Below are 22,795 nucleotides of genomic sequence, written 5' to 3'. Positions count from 1 at the left end.
TGTTTGTTTTGAGAGAGGGGGAAAGAGAAAAAACAGGGCTGAACCCGCATCTCCCCCTCTCCGGTTCCGCCTGCATCTAAAATGGAGGATGTGTTGGTGCAGCGGCTATAGGGGCAGCTCGGAGTGACGGCACCGCGACCCAGATGGGTCTGACGGTGGACGGACCAACAATCAATCAAATTTATGTCCATTCGGACCGGGAGCTGCACACCCAAAATGCCTTGTATAGTTCCAGAATAACATGAAATAAAAAATGAAAATAAGAATTAATCTCCACACATGATATCAGAAGTCCTTTCGTGAATTCTTCTTAGAAATTACTACTTTCTGTTTTTAAAAAAAATAAAAGTTACTTAGTAGACCGGTGTACTACATGATGTGGGGAAGTTGATGTTTTCACAAGCCCTCTTTTTACAGTGACATTCATTAAAATAAAATCATTGATACTGTCTAAAACATGTTAGCCGTAACCTTTCCTGTCTGGGTTTGGTCTAGACAGACATGTCAGTTGCGTTGAAGAGGTTTCATGAGGTGGATAAATGCAGGGTGTTGTACATCTGGCGTACATTCAGACTATGTTGACCGGAGCAATATGGTTATGACGTCACGGGCACCAAAAACGCACCAGTTCAGCAGGTGAAAGTGTGAACACCAAGTGTGAGCAGGTGGGTTCACAAACGGACGTTTGTGTATGTATCATTCAACACAAACATGCACAGTTTTAAACGCATTCAACACAATAGAAAGACTGTCCTGTATTATACGTCATATGATCTGTCTCTGTCACTGGGTGTGCCTTCTGCCTCAGGCCTACTAATATGATGTGAAGAGTTGGCTTGTAAGCTATCAAAGCTATTGTTCTCTGGCAAGTAAGTGTGTGCATGTGTGTATGTGTGCACATGGGTGTGTGTGTGTGTGTGTGTGTGTGACCCTACGAGTGACCCTATGGCTGTCTTGCATCTGTTTTTCATTGAACTGCAGTTCAACCTCAGGCCTGTAATATCTGCACTCGTTAATTACCTGCGACTGCTCCACCGTGTCCTGCGTGGCCCGGCTGGAGGTCCACGCCCCCCGGGCCACGTGCTTCTATGGAGAGGCGGTTCCTGTGAACTCCCGGTGTTTGTTGTACTAGATAACGGGGCCAATACAAAACCATTCCATTCCGCTCACTGCGAATCTTCACGTCGCGATCTTCCCTGCTGTAGGGATGCGACCAACAACAGAGGGTTTCCCCAGTATTCACTTTGTTCTGTTCAGGCAAACCATATCGTGTGATGGGCATCGCTTGACTTCAAAAGCGCAAAAACGCCAGGTTCCTCAGACGCTGGTGTTGATTCCTGTTCTTGAGTCCTGGAGCTGGTGGCCTTCAGGAGTTGGGACCCCATAGAGCCCAGATGGACAGAAAAGCTTCATTTCTTTCTCCGGTCAACCTGCAAACATGGCCTCCAGCCTGGGGTGTGGTAGGCACTGAGGACTCTGTTCTCCACCTTTACTGAGTGATTCACCAGTGCTAGGGGAAGGTACTTGTGTGTTTGTGTGTGTGTGTGTGTGTGTGTGTGTGTGTGTGTGTGTGTGTGTGTGTGTGTATTTAGAGGCGGAGGGGGGGACTACATTTTTGGAACAAACCAGCATGATGGCAAAATCACCAGTGTCACTAATTCCTACAGAGTAGTGGTCATTTCTGCAGGATCAAATCAAGCCACACATACTATCCAGACGCTAATTCATTTTAAGTACAGGGGAGCTAATTCCAAACTACAGTTTTATAGGTTGCAGCTTTACACTGATCTCAGGCCAGTTTTGTAATTTTGCTTTTAAGTGGAAGTTGGGTTGAGGTAGAAATGGTCCTTTATCAGCACAAGATGGTGCAGTTTACAAGCTAGTAAAACTTTAAAAAACAAACAAAAACTGCTCCAGTTCAAAACATGTTGATATTTTTCAGCTTGTCACCAAATTTATTTTTTAATGTCATCTAGTAAAATCCTTTCATGAAAGTCCTGTAAAGAACCACAAGGGAAAGGCATTGTCTGAGAACAGAGATGCTATGTCATCTTAATTTTTATTACTCTTATTAATGCTTCATGGGATATTAAAGATATAAAACCAGAACTTCAGAAAGATTTATTTTTCTTTTGTGTGAGAATTTATTTATATGTATTTATGGATTCAAGGCAGCCAGGTCACATCATATTTACTGCTTTTATTGGACATGGTTTAAATGCTCAGGCATTTTTTTGCAAGCTGCAGTGATCTCTAAGGATGTTCTTCATGAGCTGGGGATGGGCTGGCTTAGGAGAACGCCTGGCATGACGAAGCAGCCATATAACCTGGAATGTCACAGTGCATCTGTGTACAATCCTCATGGATTTCTTATTTTCATAATGGCTCCCATTATGAGATGGAAACACTTGGCTATATAAATATAGAATGACTTTCATGGTTCCATTGTGCTAAATTTGTCTTTAGCTGTTTTTTATCCTCTGGAGATGCTGGCTCTTTATTGGGAAGGTTCTAGTTCGGTTCTCTCAGGCAGGTGGGATGAATTGCACTGAAGGAACAGGACTGTAGCTGGTTAGGTTGGGTTGGGTTAGGTAGGAACAGGGCTGTAGCTGGTTAGGTTAGGTTGGGTTAGGTAGAAACAGGGCTGTAGCTGGTTAGGTTAGGTTGGGTTAGGTAGAAACAGGGATGTAGCTGGTTAGGTTAAGTTGGGTTAGGTAAGAGCAAGACTATAACTGGTTAGGTTGGGTTAGTTTAGGTTAGATTGGGTTAGGTAGGAACAGGGCTGTAGCTGGTTAGGTTAGTTTAGGTTAGGTTGGGTTAGGTAGGAACAAGGCTGTAGCTGGTTAGGTTAGTTTAGGTTAGGTTGGGTTAGGTAGGAATAGGGCTGTAGCTGGTTAGGTTGGGTTAGGTTACGTTGGGTTAGGTAGGAACAGGGCTGTAGCTGGTTAGGTTAGGTTGGGTTAGGTAGGAACAGGGCTGTAGCTGGTTAGGTTAGGTTGGGTTAGGTAGGAACAGGGCTGTAGCTGGTTAGGTTAGGTTAGTTTAGGTTACGTTGGGTTAGGTAGGAACAGGGCTGTAGCTGGTTAGGTTAGTTTAGGTTACGTTGGGTTAGGTAGGACCACAGTTGCAGCTGTTGTTGTTTCAGGTTCTGAGCCATTTCTCCTCCCCCACCAATGCAACCCCTCTCCTCCCCTCCCCAAAGACCCCTTCTCCCCCACCCCATCTCCTGTTGCCACCCCCAGCCCCAACTGCCCCATTTACCCCCATTCTAAACATTTCTGTCAGGAGAGTTCACGGGAGCCAAGTCCACCTGCTGTCAGGGGTTTGGTGGGAGCGTGAGAGAGAGCGAGTGGCAGAGAGGGAGAGAGAGAGAGAGAGAGAGAGAGAGAGAGAGAGAGAGAGAGAGAGAGAGAGAGAGAGAGAGAGAGAGAGAGTGACAGAGAGAGCGGGGGGGGAGAGTGACAGAGAGAGAGGGAGTGACAGAGAGAGAGAGGGGAGTGATAGAGAGAGAGAGAGAGTGAGAGAGAGAGAGAGAGAGAGAGAGGAGAGAGAGAGAGAGAGAGAGAGAGAGAGAGGGGAGTGATAGAGCCCCACACAGAGGTATAAGCCTAGAGAATCACTACACAGGTCCTAGAGGTTCAAACAGATTCAGAGGCCTCACAGCAGAACAGAGAGGGCAGAAGAATAAGGGAACCTATGGAAGAGAAAATGTGGATGTGCACTCGTTCTTTGATCCACCTCTCCGTGCATGTGTGCTTTTTATGGGGAAGATTGCTGAGACTGGCCCCCTCAAAATGGCCCGAGACAATCGGCCCAGGCAGCTCCAGTGAACATGGACTTCATCCACATACCATGCAGAGGTGGAACCAAGTGTATTAGATATAGCATTTAGCTACTGACCCTATGTCAGTTTAACTGTTGGGGCTTTAATAGCTACGGTGTAGAATAAGACCTGATTCAAGGTGAAATCATTTGAAAATTAAGGGTTCCAGATGATGAGGGGAACTAAGGCCTGTAGTGAGAAGTAATTTGAATGTGAAGTATTTTGAGAAGATTGATGCAGCTAAGATGGGGTGATCTGATATGGGGATGGCTGTGTGTGTCATGCTCATAACTGTGTGAAACAGAGCTGTGTACCATGACTGTAAGACCATTGTTCTGGTGAGAGTCTCCCCCAGGTGGACAGGGAGGAAGGTGTGTTCACACCTGATTAGTGTGTTCACACCTGATTAAACAGTGAGGTGAGGGGTTTGTGGGCTCATTCCACACATACATACATACACACACACACACACACACACATAAACACACACACACACAGAGCCTGCATTTATTCTCTTACCTCTGCTCAGGTGCTGTAAACAACCACATGCAGGAATCCGGGAATCACAGAAAGTCTCCCTCTCTCTCTCTCTCTCTCTCTCTCTCTCTCTCTCTCTCTCTCTCTCTCTCCTCTCTCTCTCTCTCTCTCTCTCTCTCTCTCTCTCTCTATGCAGTGTCAGTGACACTTCTAGGGGGTGCAGGGAGGGCATCCCCCCCCCCCCCCCCCCCCCGCCCCCCCTGGCTCCCCTAAATGAGGTGTGGCGCGAGACACATCATTTTTGTGTATTGTGATAAAGCAGCAGCAGTATTGGAGATTACTAAACAATTTTGTTGAGTATTCAGACCTCTCCAGCTACTCTTTTTCCGGGGTTACATCAATTAGCAACTTTCAGTACACCCCCCCCCCCCCCCCCCCCCGACCTATTGGTCATAGTCTGGCTCTCCACTGTGCAGTGTAGCTCTGTATCTTATGTAATTACTTTGTTCCTGGACATCTGAGTGACAAAATTAGAAATCTGAGTCTCAACCAATCGCTCTAGCCAGTGCAGACGCAGCTCTGTTCAGATCAGCTGCTCAGGGAGGGATTTGTGTGTGTGTGTGTGTGTGTGTGTGTGTGTGTGTGTGGGCAGTAGCTCCCTGCTGAGACACCTGTATCCAGCGACAGCTATTATGTTGTCAGAACATAATGGTCTGTCATAGAGAGATTTACACAGACACTGGTGGCTGAGAAGGCGTGCGAGAAAGTGAGTGTGTGTGTGTGTGTGTGTGTGTGTGTGTGTGTGTGTGTGTGTGTGTGTGTGTGTGTGTGTGTGTGTGTGTGTGTGTGTGTGTGTGTGTGTGTGTGTGTGTGATGATGTGAATGTGGGTGAAGGGTAAAAGTCTCTCTGCATGCCCCGCCCTGTTCTTGGACAGCACGTCTGTGAGGGTCTTAATGCACATGCTCCCTGATTCACACCCATGGAACTATATGACTATATGACAAACAGATGACAAACCAATACATCAGTAATCAGTACAAGAAAATGTGTAGGTGTGTTGCTCTTGTTGATTACACTGAACATCAGGGAAGGGATGTTCACACTGGTTTTGTGTGTGTGTGTGTGTGTGTGTGTGTGTGTGTGTGTGTGTGTGTGTGTGTGTGTGTGTGTGTGTGTGTGTGTGCGCACTGTGGTAATGCTGGGGTTATTTACTGTTGTTTGCTCATCTTTGGAGATGGCTGCCCTCATAAGCATGAGTGTTTGCTGAAGCTGTGAGGTGTGTGGTTCACCACCGTGTGATTGACACAGATACACACACACACACACACACACACACACACACACACACACACACACACATACACAGCCTGGAGATCATGGACGTAGTTCTGATTTCATAAGTGGGGGGGACACAACCTGGGGTGGCGAACTGTTGAGCGGGGGGGGTGAATGAAAATTGTTGAGCGCTGTGAACAAAAATTGTTGGGGGGGGGGGCGGGGGGGGGGGGGGGGGGGGGGGGGGGGGGGGGGGGAGGGGGGGCTCGGAGCTGCATGATCCTAGTGCTAGATTTGTCGCTATTTGGATATTGTTTTTTTAACCGTTAAAAAGTGGGGGGGACATGACTTCGTCGCTACTTAAATATTTGGTTTTAACTGTAAAAACTGGGGGGGGACCAAAACCGGCTTTTGAAAAAGTGGGGGGGGACATGTTCCCCCCGTCCCCCCCCAAAACTACGTCCGTGCTGGAGATGTTTTTTTTCCTGAAGCCTCATCCAATTCTGCCTAGACCCATGAGAAGTCATGAGGCAGACTGGACTAAACACACCCACACACACACACACACACACACACACACACACACACACTCCAGGCGTACTAGACACCCCAGTCCACCGGTCAAGAAGGCAGCTGTTTTAACCCCAGAGCTGAAGTAGAGAAGAGGAGGGGGAAGAGAGGAATACGCGCCTGACCCATCCCTCCATAAACGGAGGGACAGAGGGGGAGATGGAGAGAGAGAAAAGGCGGGAGGGCAGTGTGTGCCAGGCCAGTGTGTGTGATGGCTGAGAGCAGTGTGTGTGTGTGTGTGTGTGTGTGTGTGTGTGTGTGTGTGTGTGTGTGTGTGTGTGTGTGTGTGTGTGTGTGTGTGTGTGTGTGTGTGTGTGAGGCCCTGACCGTGTGGAAGAAGCGGATGCTGAAGAGCTTGCAGCAAAACTGCTGCCCCTGTGGCTTTGTGCGCACAAGGGTCTTTACATAACCCACATAACCAAGTGTATTGTCTAGCAACCAGACAGGCAGGCTGTCGGATCAGGGCCTCTGTGTGTGTGTGTATGTGTGTGTGTGTGTGTGTGTGTGTGTGTGTGTGTGTGTGTGTGTGTGTGTGTGTGTGTGTGTGTGTGTGTGTGTGTGAGTGAGACAGGCTTAGACAGGCCCCTGGCCTGCCTGTTAAAATGCTAATGTCCTCAGTGCTCTTAGGATCTTATTCGTTTAGGGGTTCCTGATCTCATGAGGGTTAGGGTTAGGATTTAGGGTTAGGGTAGAGTAAGAATAAGCGTTAGAGCCCTTTTCCTCTCGCTCAGTCAAATTATCACATGTGCTGATCTAGAATTCTCAGCTCAAATCCTGCTGAAATTAGACATTCTCACACCATTTCAGATTACGTGGGTGTGTATTTACATGGGCCGTACTACACCTTCACTGTTCATCTGTACTATACCTTCACTCTTCTTCTATACTACACCTTCACTGTTCCTCTATACTACACCTTCACTCTTCTTCTATACTACACCTTCACTCTTCCTCTGTACTACACCTTCACTCTTCCTCTGTACTACATCTTCACTCTTCTTCTATACTACACCTTCACTGTTCCTCTATACTACACCTTCAGTGTCCCCCTGTACTACACCTTCACTGTTCCTCTGTACTACACCTTCACTATCCCTCTATAGTACACATTATCTGTTCCTCTGTACTACACCTTCACTGTTCCTCTATACTACACCTTCACTTCCTCTGTACTACACCTTCACTTCCTCTGTACTACACCTTCACTTCCTCTGTACTACACCTTCACTGTTCCTCTGTACTTCACCTTCACTTCCTCTGTACTACATCTTCACTCTTCCTCTATGCTACACCTTCACTCTTCCTCTGTACTACACCTTCACTGTTCCTCTGTACTTCACCTTCACTCTTCCTCTGTACTACACCTTCACTTCCTCTGTACTACACCTTCAATGTTCCTCTGTACTACACCTTCACTGTTCCTCTGCACTACACCTTCACTCTTCCTCTGTACTACACCTTTACTGTTCCTCTGTACTACACCTTCACTCTTCCTCTGTACTTCACCTTCACTCTTACTCTGTACTTCACCTTCACTTCCTCTGTACTACACCTTCAATGTTCCTCTGTACTACACCTTCACCGTTCCTCTGTACTACACCTTCAATCTTCTTCTATACTACACCTTCACTGTTCCTCTATACTACACCTTCAATGTCCCTCTATAGTACACCTTCACTGTTCCTCTGTACTACACCTTCACTCTACTTCTATACTACACCTTCACTGTTCATCTGTACTACACCTTCCCACTGTTCCTCTGTACTACACCTTTACTGTCCCTCTGTACTACACCTTCACTACAGAGCCCACAGTTACATGATATACTTTCATATCTGAGTCTCCTGGTTTGCCTCACAAGTCTCAACGGACATGGAAATCATTTGTATGGGATTGCCCTGCTAAACAATATCACTTATTAATAACAATGTTGTAAATCAGGTTTAGGCATGACTTGAAATGAGACATGACTGCATTTCATTTGATACAGTTCTCCTTCCGAGTATGAGGGGACCAGTTATTTTAGGAAATGAAATAATGAACATAAATGTTTGACAGTATGTTATGATGGCATTCACAGTGCTGAGAGCCAGAAGCCAGATACCCTGCAGATGTCATTATCACACTCTTACTGTTCCACCTTCTCATGGTAATGACCCATTTAGTAGTGACCATGCACACGGACACACACGCATACACACACTCCTCCCAGGGTGAAGAGGAAGCATTTATAGCAGTAGTGTGACATCCACATTGTCCTCTAATACACAAAGGGAAGGTACTGTTGTGGCCTGGCCATTGTCATGGGTCTGTGACCAGGCCCGGGCAAGAGAGGGAGAGACAGTGAACCAGGGGGGGTGAATGGACAGGGGGGTGAAACGACGTGTGGAAGAAGTGGTAGCAGGGCTCACTTCCAGGAAGGGGTGAGCAACAGCTTCGCTGTGCCCCCCACCGACATCCATGATCTGCCTGCGTTAAGCTGAATGAGGACTGACTGTCTGGGATAAAGAGCTACTAATGGCCAGCTGCTTCAGACTGGCCCCCTGCACCACACCCACACACACACACACACACACACAGTCCAGACATCAATATAAAACAGCTCTCTACCTGTGATACAACACCAGTCACTTCAATCAACCATTCCATTCGATCCTTTAGTCTGTAGACTAGAATTTAGACCGATGTTCTTGCTTTTCTGATTATTGTATCTCAGTTTCCTCAATGAAACAGTTTTCAGCAATGATTTTCACCACTGACAACTAAAATCCTTTATGGAAAAGCTACATGCCCCAATACATGTTTGTCTTTCCATAATCTACAGTCTTATCATCAACACTTCCCACTGTTAGTAACAAGTGAGATCCTCTGAGTTGTTCATTTTCACACTCCCCGAGCGCTGCATGTGAGAAGTGCAGTGACGACACAGCTCCTACTGTAAAACCTATCCATTTGGCCTGGTACCAAGGGCCCTGAAGACCATGGGTGCTAAAGACCAAAGTTCTCAAAGATCAAAGGTACTAAAGACCAAGGCTCCTAAAAACTAAGGTTCTCAAAGACAAAGGATCCTAAAGACCAAGTAGCCCAAAGACCAATGGTCCTATAACCAAGTAGCACAAATTAAATGACATGTGCCATATTTATTTCAATTGAGATTTTTCACCACAATCGAAATTTGTCCTCCGCATTTACCCATCTGTGTAGTTAGAATACACACACACACACACACTAGTGATTACTAGGGGGCTGTGGATCACACATGCCCAGAGCGGTGGGCAGCCCTAGCCCGGCGCTCGGGGAGCAGTTGGGGTTAGGGGCCTTGCTCAAGGGCACCTCAGTCATGGCCTCAGGTCTGGGAATCGAACCCACGACCCTCCGGTCACAAGACCAGTTCCTTACCACAGGACCATGACTGCCCCGACCAAGTAACCCAAAGACCAAGGGTCTCATAGACCAACTAACCCAAAGACCAAGACCAAGGGTCCCATAGACCAACTAACCCAAAGACCAAGGGTCCTAAAGACTAACTCCACTACCAAAGGCTGTAGAACAGGGCAGTAGATGTGTAGCAGTCATGAGTAGAATGAGACTGTTTAAGCTCCTATGAGAAAGCTGAAAACAGGTAGAAAAAAAATTCAACAGAAATCTTTTTTTCAAAGTGAAAGCATAGGTTATAGCAAATATAAATATAAAGGACAGACCACAAAAAATAACACATATTACCATTTCTGTAGAATTTAGACTACATGGCATCAATGATGAAAAATAAAACAAATTAAAAGATTAAACAGGTTCGTGATTTCACAATAATTTGTCTGTTTTATGTGTATTCTTAAAATATAAATATCATAGGATTAAAATGGATAAAGTTCTCATTAATGATGAAATAAAAGCATCTCTTGGTAATGGATTCTGACTTTGGAGCCTTGCTGTAGATGTTTTTGTTTTTACATCGGCTTTTCCTGATGACTGAAAAATAAAAATATATATATATATACACCAGTATTTTGAATACTGGACAAGACTAACTCAAGACATCGATTTAGTGACTTGTTTGAATTATTACATATGTCAATCAAATTAAATTAAAAGTAAAGTCAGGTTAATTTAAGTAAATTCATGAACTCAATAACGTGAGTGTAAATATTCACCCTTAAAATCTCAATTACTTGATAAAAAATAATGTAAAATTAAAGTAGTTCTGAAAATAATTATAAAATTGAACCTTTAAGTATTTTTTTCTAAATAGTCAATGAACTTGACTAAGTTGTTAAAGTGGTTAGCATGTGCTGTCCTGGTGCTGATGCCTTGTTCGTTAGGAAAGATGTGCACTTGAGTGTGTGTGTGTGTGTGTGTGTGTGTGTGTGTGTGTGTGTGTGTGTGTGTGTGTGTGTGTGCGTGCGGGTGGTGTGTGTGTGGTGTGTGTGCTTCCGCTGGGTGTTTCAGAGATTGCGAGTGTGTACACGCACATATTTGCACAGTGTTATCCAGCTTGCAAGAGGCCAACAGAAGTGGTGGGATTGTCAACAGTGGCGGTCTATAAAAACAGCTCGTTGACAAAGCAAGAACAAACAGGCTCGGTTTACTCAGGATTTCCTAACAAACACTAGAGGAGAGGAGACGCACTGCGGAGGACAGGAAACAGGGACAAAGCGCGAGAGCGGCGATCTTGCCAGACCCGCGGAGGTTCAGACCCGTGGAGGTTCAGGCCCGCGGAGGTTCAGACACACACACACACACACACACACACACACACAGCTCAGCTATGATGCCACCAGGACATAATCGGACAGCGTGCATCTTTAAAATGTGATGTGTAGTTATGGTACTCGAAACAGCTCTGACATGTCTGCAAGGTGCAACTGTCAATATATAGAGCAGAGTTCACCTGGGGTATGTATTCAGCAAACAGGTGGGAGTGTTAAGACTGAACTCAAGTCCTTGTGATTAAGGGTCTTGTGAGGTCATATCAAGGAAAGTAAATAGTCCGTACAGTACAGAGAAAGATGGACGTGGACTGTTAAGTAAAACAAATGCCAAATGAAAATATTTAATAAAATATCACAAATGGTTATGGAAGCACCAAATACCTCATTTCTATTTAATAGTTGAATACTGTCATTATATATAATATGCATATTGTATTATGTGGACTACTCAGGTTATTACATCCCAGAATAGTGTTAGTGATGCCCAGAAGCAAGAAAAATCAGAGCCTCATTTCTTTTGTACTGCAGTTCAGCTGAAGGAAACAGTCTTTGTAGTTCACTCACGACTTGCTCACAGTAGGGCTGAAGGCCAAAGCTCTCAGACAAACAGGCAGACTGTGGAAAGAGAAGATCAATGAAGTCATCTCATTTTTTTTTTCTCACCGGCTACAGCATCATTTAGACTGAGTTTCACGGAGTGCTCAACTGCCTGCGTCTCCCCTCTGGGCAAACATCCTCATTAACACACAGGTATTAGAGTGATGCCCGGATGATGTGTTGAAGATGGATCGGTTCAGACTTATGAAGTGTGAGATGACTATAAGAATGCGTGCTGCCGATGACATTTTTGCAAATCCAACCAACTTGCGGGTAAGTACATGCAGACACGCTGCAGGAACTGATCCGACACCGTGGGTGCTTAAAAGATGCTGGACGTCACCTGTCGAGTTGGGTCTGGTTTTGTTTGGCTTGGATGTGGAGCCCAGGCTTGGGTGTCTTTGGGAGGAGAGCGCAGAGACGTGGAAGGTGACCGGTGCGGCAGACGGGACGGGGACGCAGAGAGGTGTACAGTTGGGTAATAAAGCAGACTGAAAGGGTTTGGGGGAGGTCGAAGGGGAGGGAATGTGGAGCGATTGTAGGGAGGAGTGGGCGATTAGAATTCATCTCACGGAGCGAAGAAAGGGAATAATGAGAATAGAGAGAATGCGAAAGGAGGAGAGAGGGAGTGAAAAGGTTGTACGGCTACCCCCCTAAATCACGGCCTTTGAGTCGCTGCACAATCACTCCGAAACAACGGAGGAGAGGAAGGGAGAGGAGGGCTCGGGATAGAGGGATGGGGGGACATTCATTATTCCGGAGGCCGAGCCCCTCGGAGGAGTCTGGCAGAATGAACAGGAGGTCAACAATTGACTCAATTACAAGACAAACTTCCCAAGAGCCCTACAGCACGGCTCTCAGCAGACCTGCTCTCTCAGACACGAGAGCCTTTCCTTTCTCTCCTTCCTCTCTTTTACTCCCTCTCTTTCCTTTCTCTTTCTCCCCACTGCTCCTTGTCATAAACGTTTCAGAGTTTGCCCCTCTTCAGGTAGGGGAGAGAGTTTAGCCTCTACACTCCTCTCCACGATCCTTGCCCCTTCTTTATGTCTGAAGCATGACTTAGAGAGAGGGAGAGAGAGAATGAGAGAGAGAATAAGTGCAATTTAGAGGGGTAGAAGGCAGGTCTTTGTATCCCTCTCTCAAGTCTAAAGTGAAAGGAGAAGAGGTAGCTGCTGACCCAAAGAGACGGGTCTAGTTCAAAACACAAGAGCGGTTCAACTTGGGTCTCGCCCTGCGAGCTCATGGTACAAGTGCCCCACGCAGCCCTGCAGCCGGAGAGTTAGTGAACGACACCGCGGAGTGAGCTGGGTTAGCGCAGTGGTGCAAATACCGCGATGAGCTGTCGATATAGCAGTCGAGAGGGGGAGAATTCAGAGAAACAAATGAATAAATAAGTAAACAAAGAAAGAAATTTTGCAATCATAAATGCTGTGGAAAAAGTGAAGATAAAATGTCTTTACACAAAAACATGAAAAACCTAGGTCTGTATATTAAAATAAGATTTGTAACTATTGTAACTATGTCCTCGATATTAAACATTAGGAATGTTTCATTCTGCAATTCTTTTTTTTCCTAGTTCCTAGTGTCCTAGATTTTTTTGTGTCAGATTTTACTTTGCATTATAAAAATTTAATTAATGCTGTGCCACACAGGAGAACATTTGCCATTTTGACTTTTGCAGAGAATGTAACCTGCTGGTAGAAATGGAAGCCAAGGGCCATGTTAAAAAAATGTTGAGCTGGAATGTCTGATGTGTACGTCAGAGAGAGAGAAAGGGAGAGAGACAAAAAGAGAGACAGAGAGAATGAGAAATTGAAGCAAAACATTTAAACTAGTAAATATTACCATATTAGTAAGCAAATACTGATGAAGATAGACGGCCACAGAGTGGAAGGGAGACTGATGTGTTTTCTTCCATTCCTTTGTTGTGCTAGTAGTGCACATGCTCTATGGTAGAGCAGTTACATGTGCTCTACGGTAGAGCAGTTAAACGTGCTCTATGGTAGAGCAGTTAAACATGCTCTATGGTAGAGCAGCTATACAACCTCTATGGTAGAGCAGTTAAACGTGCTCTATGAGAGCAGCTACACATCCTCTATGGTAGAGCAGTTAACCGTGCTCTATGGTAGAGCAGCTACACATCCTCTATGGTAGAACAGTTAAACATGCTCTATGGTAGAGCAGCTACACAACCTCTATGGTAGAGCAGTTAAACGTGCTCTATGAGAGCAGCTACACATCCTCTATGGTAGAGCAGTTAAACGTGCTCTATGGTAGAGCAGCTACACATCCTCTATGGTAGAACAGTTAAACGTGCTCTATGGTAGACCAGCTACACAACCTCTATGGTAGAACAGTTAAGCATGCTTTATGGTAGAGCAGCTACACATCCTCTATGGTAGAGCAGTCAAACGTGCTCTATGAGAGCAGCTACACATCCTCTATGGTAGAGCAGTTAAACGTGCTCTATGGTAGAGCAGCTACACATCCTCTATGGTAGAACAGTTAAACGTGCTCTATGGTAGACCAGCTACACAACCTCTATGGTAGAACAGTTAAGCATGCTTTATGGTAGAGCAGCTACACATCCTCTATGGTAGAGCAGTCAAACATGCTCTATGGTAGAGCAGCTACACATCCTCTATGGTAGAGCAGTTAACCGTGCTCTATGGTAGAGCAGCTACACATCCTCTATGGTAGAACAGTTAAACATGCTCTATGGTAGAGCAGCTACACAACCTCTATGGTAGAGCAGTTAAACGTGCTCTATGAGAGCAGCTACACATCCTCTATGGTAGAGCAGTCAAACATGCTCTATGGTAGAGCAGCTACACATCCTCTATGGTAGAACAGTTAAACGTGCTCTATGGTAGACCAGCTACACAACCTCTATGGTAGAACAGTTAAGCATGCTTTATGGTAGAGCAGCTACACATCCTCTATGGTAGAGCAGTCAAACATGCTCTATGGTAGAGCAGCTACACATCCTCTATGGCAGTTAAACATGCTCTATGAGAGAGCTCATCCAGTTGTGGATGGAGGGAGCGCTTCTCTGCCGCTCTGCCTGTCTGATCGGTCCGACGGCCCAAGCGCTGTGCTCCTCACCCGACCTCCAGTCATGTTCTCCCACTCACCATGATTCAGATTATAGGCAGAAGACTGTCAGGAATGCAGGGGGTCTGACACACACACACACACATACACACAGCCACAAACACACTTTCCCACACACACACACACACACACACACTGCCACACACACACACTCCCACACACATGCAGTGTCATACTCACGACTGGCACTTTTACATTCAAATGTATTTATTTACTTATTTATTTACTTATTTATTTACTTATTTATTTTTTCTAGATATTTTTTGTTCTCTTCTGTTTTGTCTTTTTTTTTTGTTGACATGCACCACACAGCTGATGACAAACACTTTTCACCTTTTCCTCTGATGGAAATGTAGAAAAGTAAATTTCATAAATTTAATAAGCATTTAGTTAACAAATGAGGTGTGATTACAAGCATTTGGCATCACCCTGAATGAGGAGACCTCCGATAAACCTACTGCTACCTGCTCTGTCTTAGCGAGGTAGTCCGGCTCTATTTATGAAGACGTTAATAAAGCTGCAGAGTCTGTTACACTGCTGGGTGTTGAGAGCAATTAAGTGCACAGTTTAGTTCTCTGCATGTGTTCGCGAATGTGTGTGTGTGTGTGTGTGTGTGCGTGAGTGTGTAATACGATCAGTGTGAATCGTTCGGAGAGGTGCGCGTGAGCGAGGGTGCAGCAGCCGTTGAGGCCACACACGAGCACTCTCCGCTGCCCAGGCTCCAGCCAAGCAGAGGAATGACTCACCCCCCCCCCCCCCCCCCACCCACACCCACACCCCCACCCACACCCCCACCCTGCTCATCTCTGTGCTGCGGGATGCAGAGGTAATTTTCTGCCACTCTGTGATATAAATGGCAGTGCTGTTGCTGCCTTCTCTCACGCTGAAGGCAACTGAATGAGCAGGTCCAGCTCCTGCCAGCCTGAGGCTGCCATTTAGCCTGGAAAGAGAGAGAGGAAGACTACAATTCCCACAATTCCTGAGGACAGAGCCACTCACTCCACCAGAGTGCCGACAAACTTTTTTTTTTTAGCCATGAGAAAATCTAGAAGAGGAGAAAGAGAAAAGGGAGAGATGTTAAAAGAGAGAGAGCGTGCGCGAAGGAGAGAGGGAGAGATATAGATAGATAGATAGAGAGAGAGAGAGAGAGAGAGAGAGAGCTGATGTTCAGACAGTGTAGAATGAGTACAACCAAAGCCCTGACTCATATCTGTCAAACTCCACCACAGTCACAAAGACAATTATGGTGCTCAGAGCAAGTCCAGACAGGTGATTTGAGAGCTACAGAATGGAAGATGGGGGAATGAGATTTAACAGAGATTGCAAAGCCTGATCACACGTCACAGAACCAAAGAAGTGTCTCTGAGTCTAATAACATGAACTTCAAATGGAGAGAACTGATTTTTTGAGGGGTGTTAAGATATGTACATGTTTTATAAATGACCAGTGACTTGCTTTTGGGAGAGACCATGGGTGAAGGGAGTAACCACACTACTTTAACTTTTCCATGCAATATATATTCTTGTTAGAAAGCATCACACCCTTGACAGTCTTCGAAGAGATCTGCTGTGCTAGATGATCCCGAATAAGAAACCAGTGTAGGTAGGAAGCACTATTGTCTTCCTGATACTTCTGAAAAATAGGATTAAACATACAGCCTACTGTATGTCAGCTGCCGTGACACACAGACACATGATCCCAGCAGGACGTCCCAGATCCGCTGTGTGGTCTGTGTACAGTAGCACCCCCAGCATGTGGCCATAAAGCCCGTTTGAAAATGGAAGGTCCTTCAGAGTTTCCCTGGTGGTCCGTCCTCCAGAGGCCAGGCATGTTTCTACCTCTACCCTTATAGTCTACCTCATTTATTCTTTTCTCTCTTCAACTCCTCTCTCTCTCTCTCTCTCTCTCTCCTCTCAGCTGCACCTCCCACTCCCCTCTCATCAAACTATATTCCTCCTCTCCTCCACTCTCTCCTCTCTCCTCTTCTTTCCTCCTCCTCTCGCTGATCTCTCTCTTTCACTCTCACCTCTACTCTCTCTTCCTCTCTTTCTCTCATTCTCTCTCCTCCTCATATCTCTCTCTCCTCCTTTCTCTCTCTTCTCTCTCCTCCTCTCTTTCTTCTTCTGTCTCTCCCCTCCTCTCACTCTTCTCTTTCACTCATTTCCTGTCTCTTCTCTTCTTTCTCCTCTCTCTTTCTTTTTCACTCCCTCCTTCTCTGGCGTCCCTCTTATCTGCTCTTCTGCGGTATTTACAGTAAAAGTAGAGAGGCACAGTGCACCAGACACACACACACACACGTGTTGTTGTTGTGTGGGCCACCCATCATTACTGCGATTATTATTTTATATAAAATCTTTGTGGTCAACTTCAGGGGTTATTAAAGGGTTTTGGAATTGCTATTCTGGGTTTGACTGCTCAGAATAGCAAGATCATATGGGATTGTGTGCACATGTGTGTGTGGGTGTGTGTGTTTGTATGTGTGTGTGTAAGGCTTAAAGTTAGAGTGAATAGTTCAGTGAAAGATCTGACCTTGTGGTGAAGAGAGCGAGAATTTAAGAAAGCACAAGTATCTGTGTGTGCGTCTGTGCGTGTGTGTGGTTGTTTGTATGTTTGTGTGAGTGGGTGTGTGTGTGTGTGTGTGTGTGTGTGCACGCACGTGTGTGTGTGTGTGTGTGTGAGGCATTAGCCACTGCAGCTGGATCCCAGCTGTGCCTCTCAGCCTTTTGGTGGAGATGTTTCCCCTCCTCCTCTTCTGCCCCATCCTTCTCTCTCTCTCTCTCTCTCTCTCTCTCTCTCTCTCTCTCTCTCTCTCTGGCATGCTCTCTGTCTCTCTCACTCCTTTCCTACCCCTCCCCCTTTACACGGTGTTCAAAGAAATATCTGTGGTTCAGGCACATTAATAACCTGATACTGTACCCTGGAAGATCTCAACAGTCTGGAGGACACAACGGATCCTTAGTGGGAAGCAGAGAAGAAACGTCTTCACTTAAAACAGACCCAGGACACAAGAGAGGGAGACAAAGAGAGAGAGCGATAGAGTGAAAGACAAAACAAAGAGAAGAGGAGGGTTAGGAATAGTGGATTATTCAGTAGAGAGCGAGGTGAGGAGGAAAAATCAGAGATGGAGAGAAAATGTGAGTGTTTGTGTGTGTGTGTGTGTGTGTGTGTGTGTGTGTGTGTGTGTGTGTGTGTGTGTGTGTGTGTGTGTGTGTGTGTGTGTGTTGTGAGGTGAGGTGAAGGGGTAGGGGTAGGAAAGGAGGCTGACAGGAAACCACAGGTATGCATTGCGCGGGGTAATGGGAAAATGAGAGAGAGAAACATAGAAGGAGTGACAGAGAGAGACAGAAAGAAAGAAACATTCAGATTATTTTCTTCACAACTTTTTAGAGTTCCCATCACGATGGTTGCTGACATGATAAGAAACATTTTTCTTCAACTCCCACAACATCTCTTACTCTCTCTCTCTCTCTCTCTCTCTCTCTCTCTCTCTCTCAATCTCTCTCTCAATCTCTTTCCTTTGGTGTCTCAAACACACTTTCATCAGTCACTCAAAGACTGTGTACTCAAAAGCTGAGAGGTCTTTTGCTGACAGAGGTTCCTGCTCGTGAAAGGTGCTGATAAACAAATGTTTGTTTCACTAATTCTAGTGCGGTACTAAATCCTCCCTACACTACAAACTTGGTTTGGCGTTACTTTGGTGTAAACAAAAATGGAGTTTTCACATGCGCCAAGATTTCTTTGAGGTCATTGACGCTGAAGAATTTGAGGGGTTGCCTAATTTTGGGTAGGTGGGGGTGGTGGGGGTAGTGACAGAGCAGGACGGGATGAGTATTATAAAAACAATGGCAGAATTGAAAAACAAAGTTTACCATTGAAGAAAAACAACGTTTTTTTATCCTTGTAAAGTATGGAAAAAGACGGAGAATGAAAGAGGGGGAGGAAACGTTGAATTTGCTGTGGTTTGCCAATTCTCCCTATCTCTCTATCTCTCCCTTTCCCTCTCTGTCTCTCTCCATCTCTCTCTTTCCCTCCCTTTCTCTCTCTTTCCATCTCTCTCTCTTTGCCATTATATCCACTCCAGCTCATAACAGCCAGAGAACCCACCTCAACACCACTCTGCCAGCGTGTGCGGGCTGAGGGAGGGAGGGGGGGGGGGGCGGGGAGTGGGGGGGGGGGGGGAGTGGGGGTTGGGCAGAGAGCACTCGGAGCAGTCAGCCAAGAAGGAGGAGAAATAGGAAGGGGGAGGTTCTTCCAGGCGAGGACATCCAGCCCTGTGGCTTGTTTCAGAGTCCTCTCTCCTGACATGGAGCCTGCTCGTGTGCTAGGGACGTTTGCACCGTGGCCCAGGCCGTGGGGGCGGTACGGGGCGACAGGGCAGGGGTGTGAAGGGGAGCACGGAGGAGAAGAAGAGTGGGGAGTGGATGCCTGACCACAGGAGGATGAAAGCAAAGCACGGTCACAGAAACGTTCGAGTAATAAACGCAGACTTAACCGTTGCTGCAGTTACGTGTCTGAGAGAGCAGCCGTTGAACCCAGAGCCGCCTCGGTGTGACTGTCCTCTCCGTCATGTTGTGGTCGCTCTGCAGGAACAGTAGCTGTCTTAGGTATTTGAGTGAGGCAGAACTGGGAGGAGTGTTAACAGTGCAGCCCTGGACACCTGCTGCGTCTCTAGCAGTTACGGTGTGTGAAGCTGATTGGGTTTAATGACGGAGTTGTCACGGAAATGCTCAGAAATGCACTGCATGGATTGTGCTGACGGACAGATGAAGTATGGCCTGGTAGCTTTAGTTTGTAGGACTGTATGGAGCTGGGAGATGAGAGGAGAAGAGAGGAGATGAAAGGAGAAGAGAGGAGATGAGAGGAGATAAGAGGAGACGAGAAGAGAAGAGATGAGAGGAGAAGAGACGAGAGGAGAAGAGAAGAGAGGAGATAAGAGGAGAAAAGATGAGATGAAATGAGAGGAGAAGAGACGAGAGGAGATGAGAGGAGATTGGAGAAGAGAAGAGAGGAGAAGAGAAGAGGAGATGAGAAGAGAGGAGATGAAAGAAGACGAGAGGAGAAGAGAGGAGATGAGAGGATATGAGAGGAGACGAGAAGAGAGGAGACGAGAGGCGATGAGAAGAGAAGAGAGGAGAAAAGAGGCGACGAGAGGAGAAGAGACAAGAGGAGAAGAGAGGAGAAGAGAAGAGGAGATGAGATGAGAGGAGAAGAGACGAGAGGAGATGAGAGAAGAAGAGAAGAGGAGATGAGATGAGAGGAGAAGAGAGGAGATGAGATGAGAGGAGAGGAGAAGGGAGGAGATGAGAGGATATGAGAGGCGATGAGAGGAGAGGAGATGAGAGGAGAAGAGAGGAGAGAGAGGAAATGAGAGGAGGCGAGAGGAGAAGAGAGGCGATGAGAGGAGAAGAGAGGAGATGAGAGGAGAAGGCGGTACCTCTCTACTCTGCAGTCTGTGCTTCTTCACCTTCTCTTCCCTAAATACCTACTTACAAATATAATACAGGAGCAGCAAGGCCCTGACAACTGTTACATCTTTACGCTGAGTGGTAATGTAAATGTGTTCAGTCTTAATGTAATACATATAATGGAGGAGCTAGGGTTAGGATTAGGGTAGGGTTGGGTTGGGTTGGGGTTATGGTAGGGTTAGAGATAGGGTAGGGTAAAAGTTAGGGTTAGTGTTAGGGTTACATAGGGCTGGGGTTAGTTAGGGTTAGGGTTTGTTTACTTTAGGTAAAGTAAATGTGTCCAGTCTCATTCACAACGGGGGGAAGCTGGGCACAGGCATGATATTTAGATGTGCAAAATTTTTATATTTGTTTTATATATTTTTATATATCACTGAGGCAGTTCAAGCATGGCAGGATACAGCTGCACCTGTAAAAGCACAGTGTGCACTCACACACACAAACACACACACACACGCACACACACACACACACACACACACACAAGCTTTGCCTCAAAATCACAGGCAGAACACATTTCCAATTCAAACCCATGCTTTCATTTTTTCCACACGCCCACTCCAGCCTCCTCCGCCATCACAGATAGGTTCTGTGCTCTCCTGCCCTACTTGATCATGTCCTGCTTTTTATGTAGACCTAAACACACTGAGCTATGCTCTTAACTGCTGTATATAATGTGACACATACAAAGTTTCACATGCTTTAAAGATTTAACCAATCACCAAATTCTCTTTCTTGATCCCAAGTGATCCCTTGTTGACATACACCTGCCATATGTCATGAATTGGATTTTGTCAGAAAGCCATTAACACCTGTCCCGCCACACGCACACACTCACACACATACACACACGCACACACAATTGGTCTCTAGTAGGCAAATCCTGTTTCTCTGGAGAGAGAGAGAGAGAGAGAGAGAGAGAGATCCCACCCCAATCTATGGTATTTTGTTCAGCTGTTCTTATTTACTGTATCTAACTCGTTAACACATGTTATGAGATCTGCACCTCAAATCCACCCCCACACACATATTCTCTCTGTCTCTCTCGCTCTGTTTCTTTTTCTCTGTCTCTCTCTGTCTGCCTGTCTCTCTGCCTGTCTCTCTCTCTGTACACTCCTGGATGAGTGATGTCTTGTTGTCCCTTTTTTACTTTTAATACAATTTCAAAACTTAAAATTAGATTCAAGAAAAATATCACTTTTCCGAGATATTTCCAATGCCAAACGGTCCCGTAGCTGGGGTGTGGCTATTCCTCCTACAAAATCAATCGTGACAAGTTTCAGACTGATAAATGATCAGCTGTGCACCTCCCCGGATTCCCCTGAGGAGTGACTGAGATCATTTGCACAGTGCTACAACACAAATAACAAGCGAGATTATAGCACGCTTGGCGTTTGTGGTGAACAACACTCGTGCCGTGACTGCAGGTCCTTGTTTTTCCCCAGTGCTGATAGTGATCGTGCGTGTGTCTTTACAGGGCCTTGCGTGTGCAGAGCGAGGGGGGCTCTCGATGTCCGTGGACATGCAGCCACACCAGGGGCTGCATCACTACAACACCACTGCCAATCAGCCAAGCAAAGGGTGAGATGAGTCATGATGCACTACCAGTGTACCACCAGTGTACTACCAGTGTACCACAAGTGTACTACCAGTGTACTACCAGTGTGCTACCAGTGTACCACCAGTGTACTACCAGTGTACCACAAGTGTACTACCAGTGTACTACCAGTGTACTACCAGTGTACCACCAGTGTACTACAAGTGTACCACCAGTGTACTACCAGTGTACCACCAGTGTACCACCAGTGTACTACCAGTGTACCACCAGTGTACTACCAGTGTACTACCAGTGTACCACCAGTGTACTACCAGTGTACCACCAGTGTACCACCAGTGTACTACCAGTGTACTACCAGTGTACCACCAGTGTACTACCAGTGTACTACCAGTGTACCACCTGTGTACTACCAGTGTACTACCAGTGTACCACCAGTGTACTACCAGTGTACTACCAGTGTACTACAAGTGTACCACCAGTGTACCACCAGTGTACTACCAGTGTACCACCAGTGTACCACAAGTGTACCACCAGTGTACTACCAGTGTACCACCAGTGTACTACCAGTGTACCACAAGTGTACCACCAGTGTACCACCAGTGTACCACCAGTGTACTACCAGTGTACCACCAGTGTACTACAAGTGTACCACCAGTGTACCACCAGTGTACTACCAGTGTACCACCAGTGTACCACCAGTGTACCGCCAGTGTACTACCAGTGTACCACCAGTGTACTACCAGTGTACCACAAGTGTACCACCAGTGTACCACCAGTGTACTACCAGTGTACCACCAGTGTACTACCAGTGTACCACCAGTGTATCGCCAGTGTACTACCAGTGTATCACCAGTGTACCGCCAGTGTACCACCAGCGTACTGCCAATGGAACTCAGCACCCAGTACAGAAGCAGTCTAGCTAATGCTCCTCATCTGAACAGACATTATTGGAGATGTAAGGGTTGTGTGAAGAAACGTAACTATGAACAGCAGAGCTCGTTGAAAGGATAAGAATACAGACGTTACAACAGCTTCACAGCTGATGGAAACATCTTGGTGGCTAATGGTCACATTTGTTACAAAACTATAAGTAGCTTTGCTGATAGAAAGACTGGAGTTATGGTTGTTACAACACTATGAGTTGCAGTTGTTACAACACTATGAGCAGTGCAGCGCATGCTAACACTGGAGTTATGGTTGTTACAA

General features: G+C 46.1%; 1 protein-coding gene and 1 long non-coding RNA gene across 5 annotated transcripts in view; one reads left to right on the top strand and one right to left on the bottom strand.

Moving 5' to 3' along the window:
* Nucleotides 1-22,795, bottom strand: part of LOC143521347 (uncharacterized) — a 62,278-nt gene that overhangs the window by 24,428 nt on the left and 15,055 nt on the right. The gene's annotated exons all lie outside the window — the stretch shown is intronic.
* Nucleotides 1-22,795, top strand: part of gli1 (GLI family zinc finger 1) — a 40,396-nt gene that overhangs the window by 7,003 nt on the left and 10,598 nt on the right. For 2 of the 3 annotated variants that reach the window (XM_077014112.1, XM_077014110.1), the window contains exon 2: nt 21,509-21,612. In XM_077014112.1, the coding sequence (XP_076870227.1) occupies nt 21,542-21,612 (71 nt within the window). In that variant the 5' untranslated portion in view covers nt 21,509-21,541. Of the gene's footprint in view, nt 1-18,925; nt 20,113-21,508; nt 21,613-22,795 lie in introns of those variants that run through there. The other variant, XM_077014111.1, reaches the window with a different exon arrangement.

The sequence above is a fragment of the Brachyhypopomus gauderio genome, chromosome 8 (assembly GCF_052324685.1).
Source record: "Brachyhypopomus gauderio isolate BG-103 chromosome 8, BGAUD_0.2, whole genome shotgun sequence".
In the NCBI taxonomy this organism is placed as follows: Eukaryota; Metazoa; Chordata; class Actinopteri; order Gymnotiformes; family Hypopomidae; genus Brachyhypopomus; species Brachyhypopomus gauderio.
Note: the sequence above shows the minus strand (reverse complement) of the source record. Positions and strands in the feature narration are given on the sequence as shown.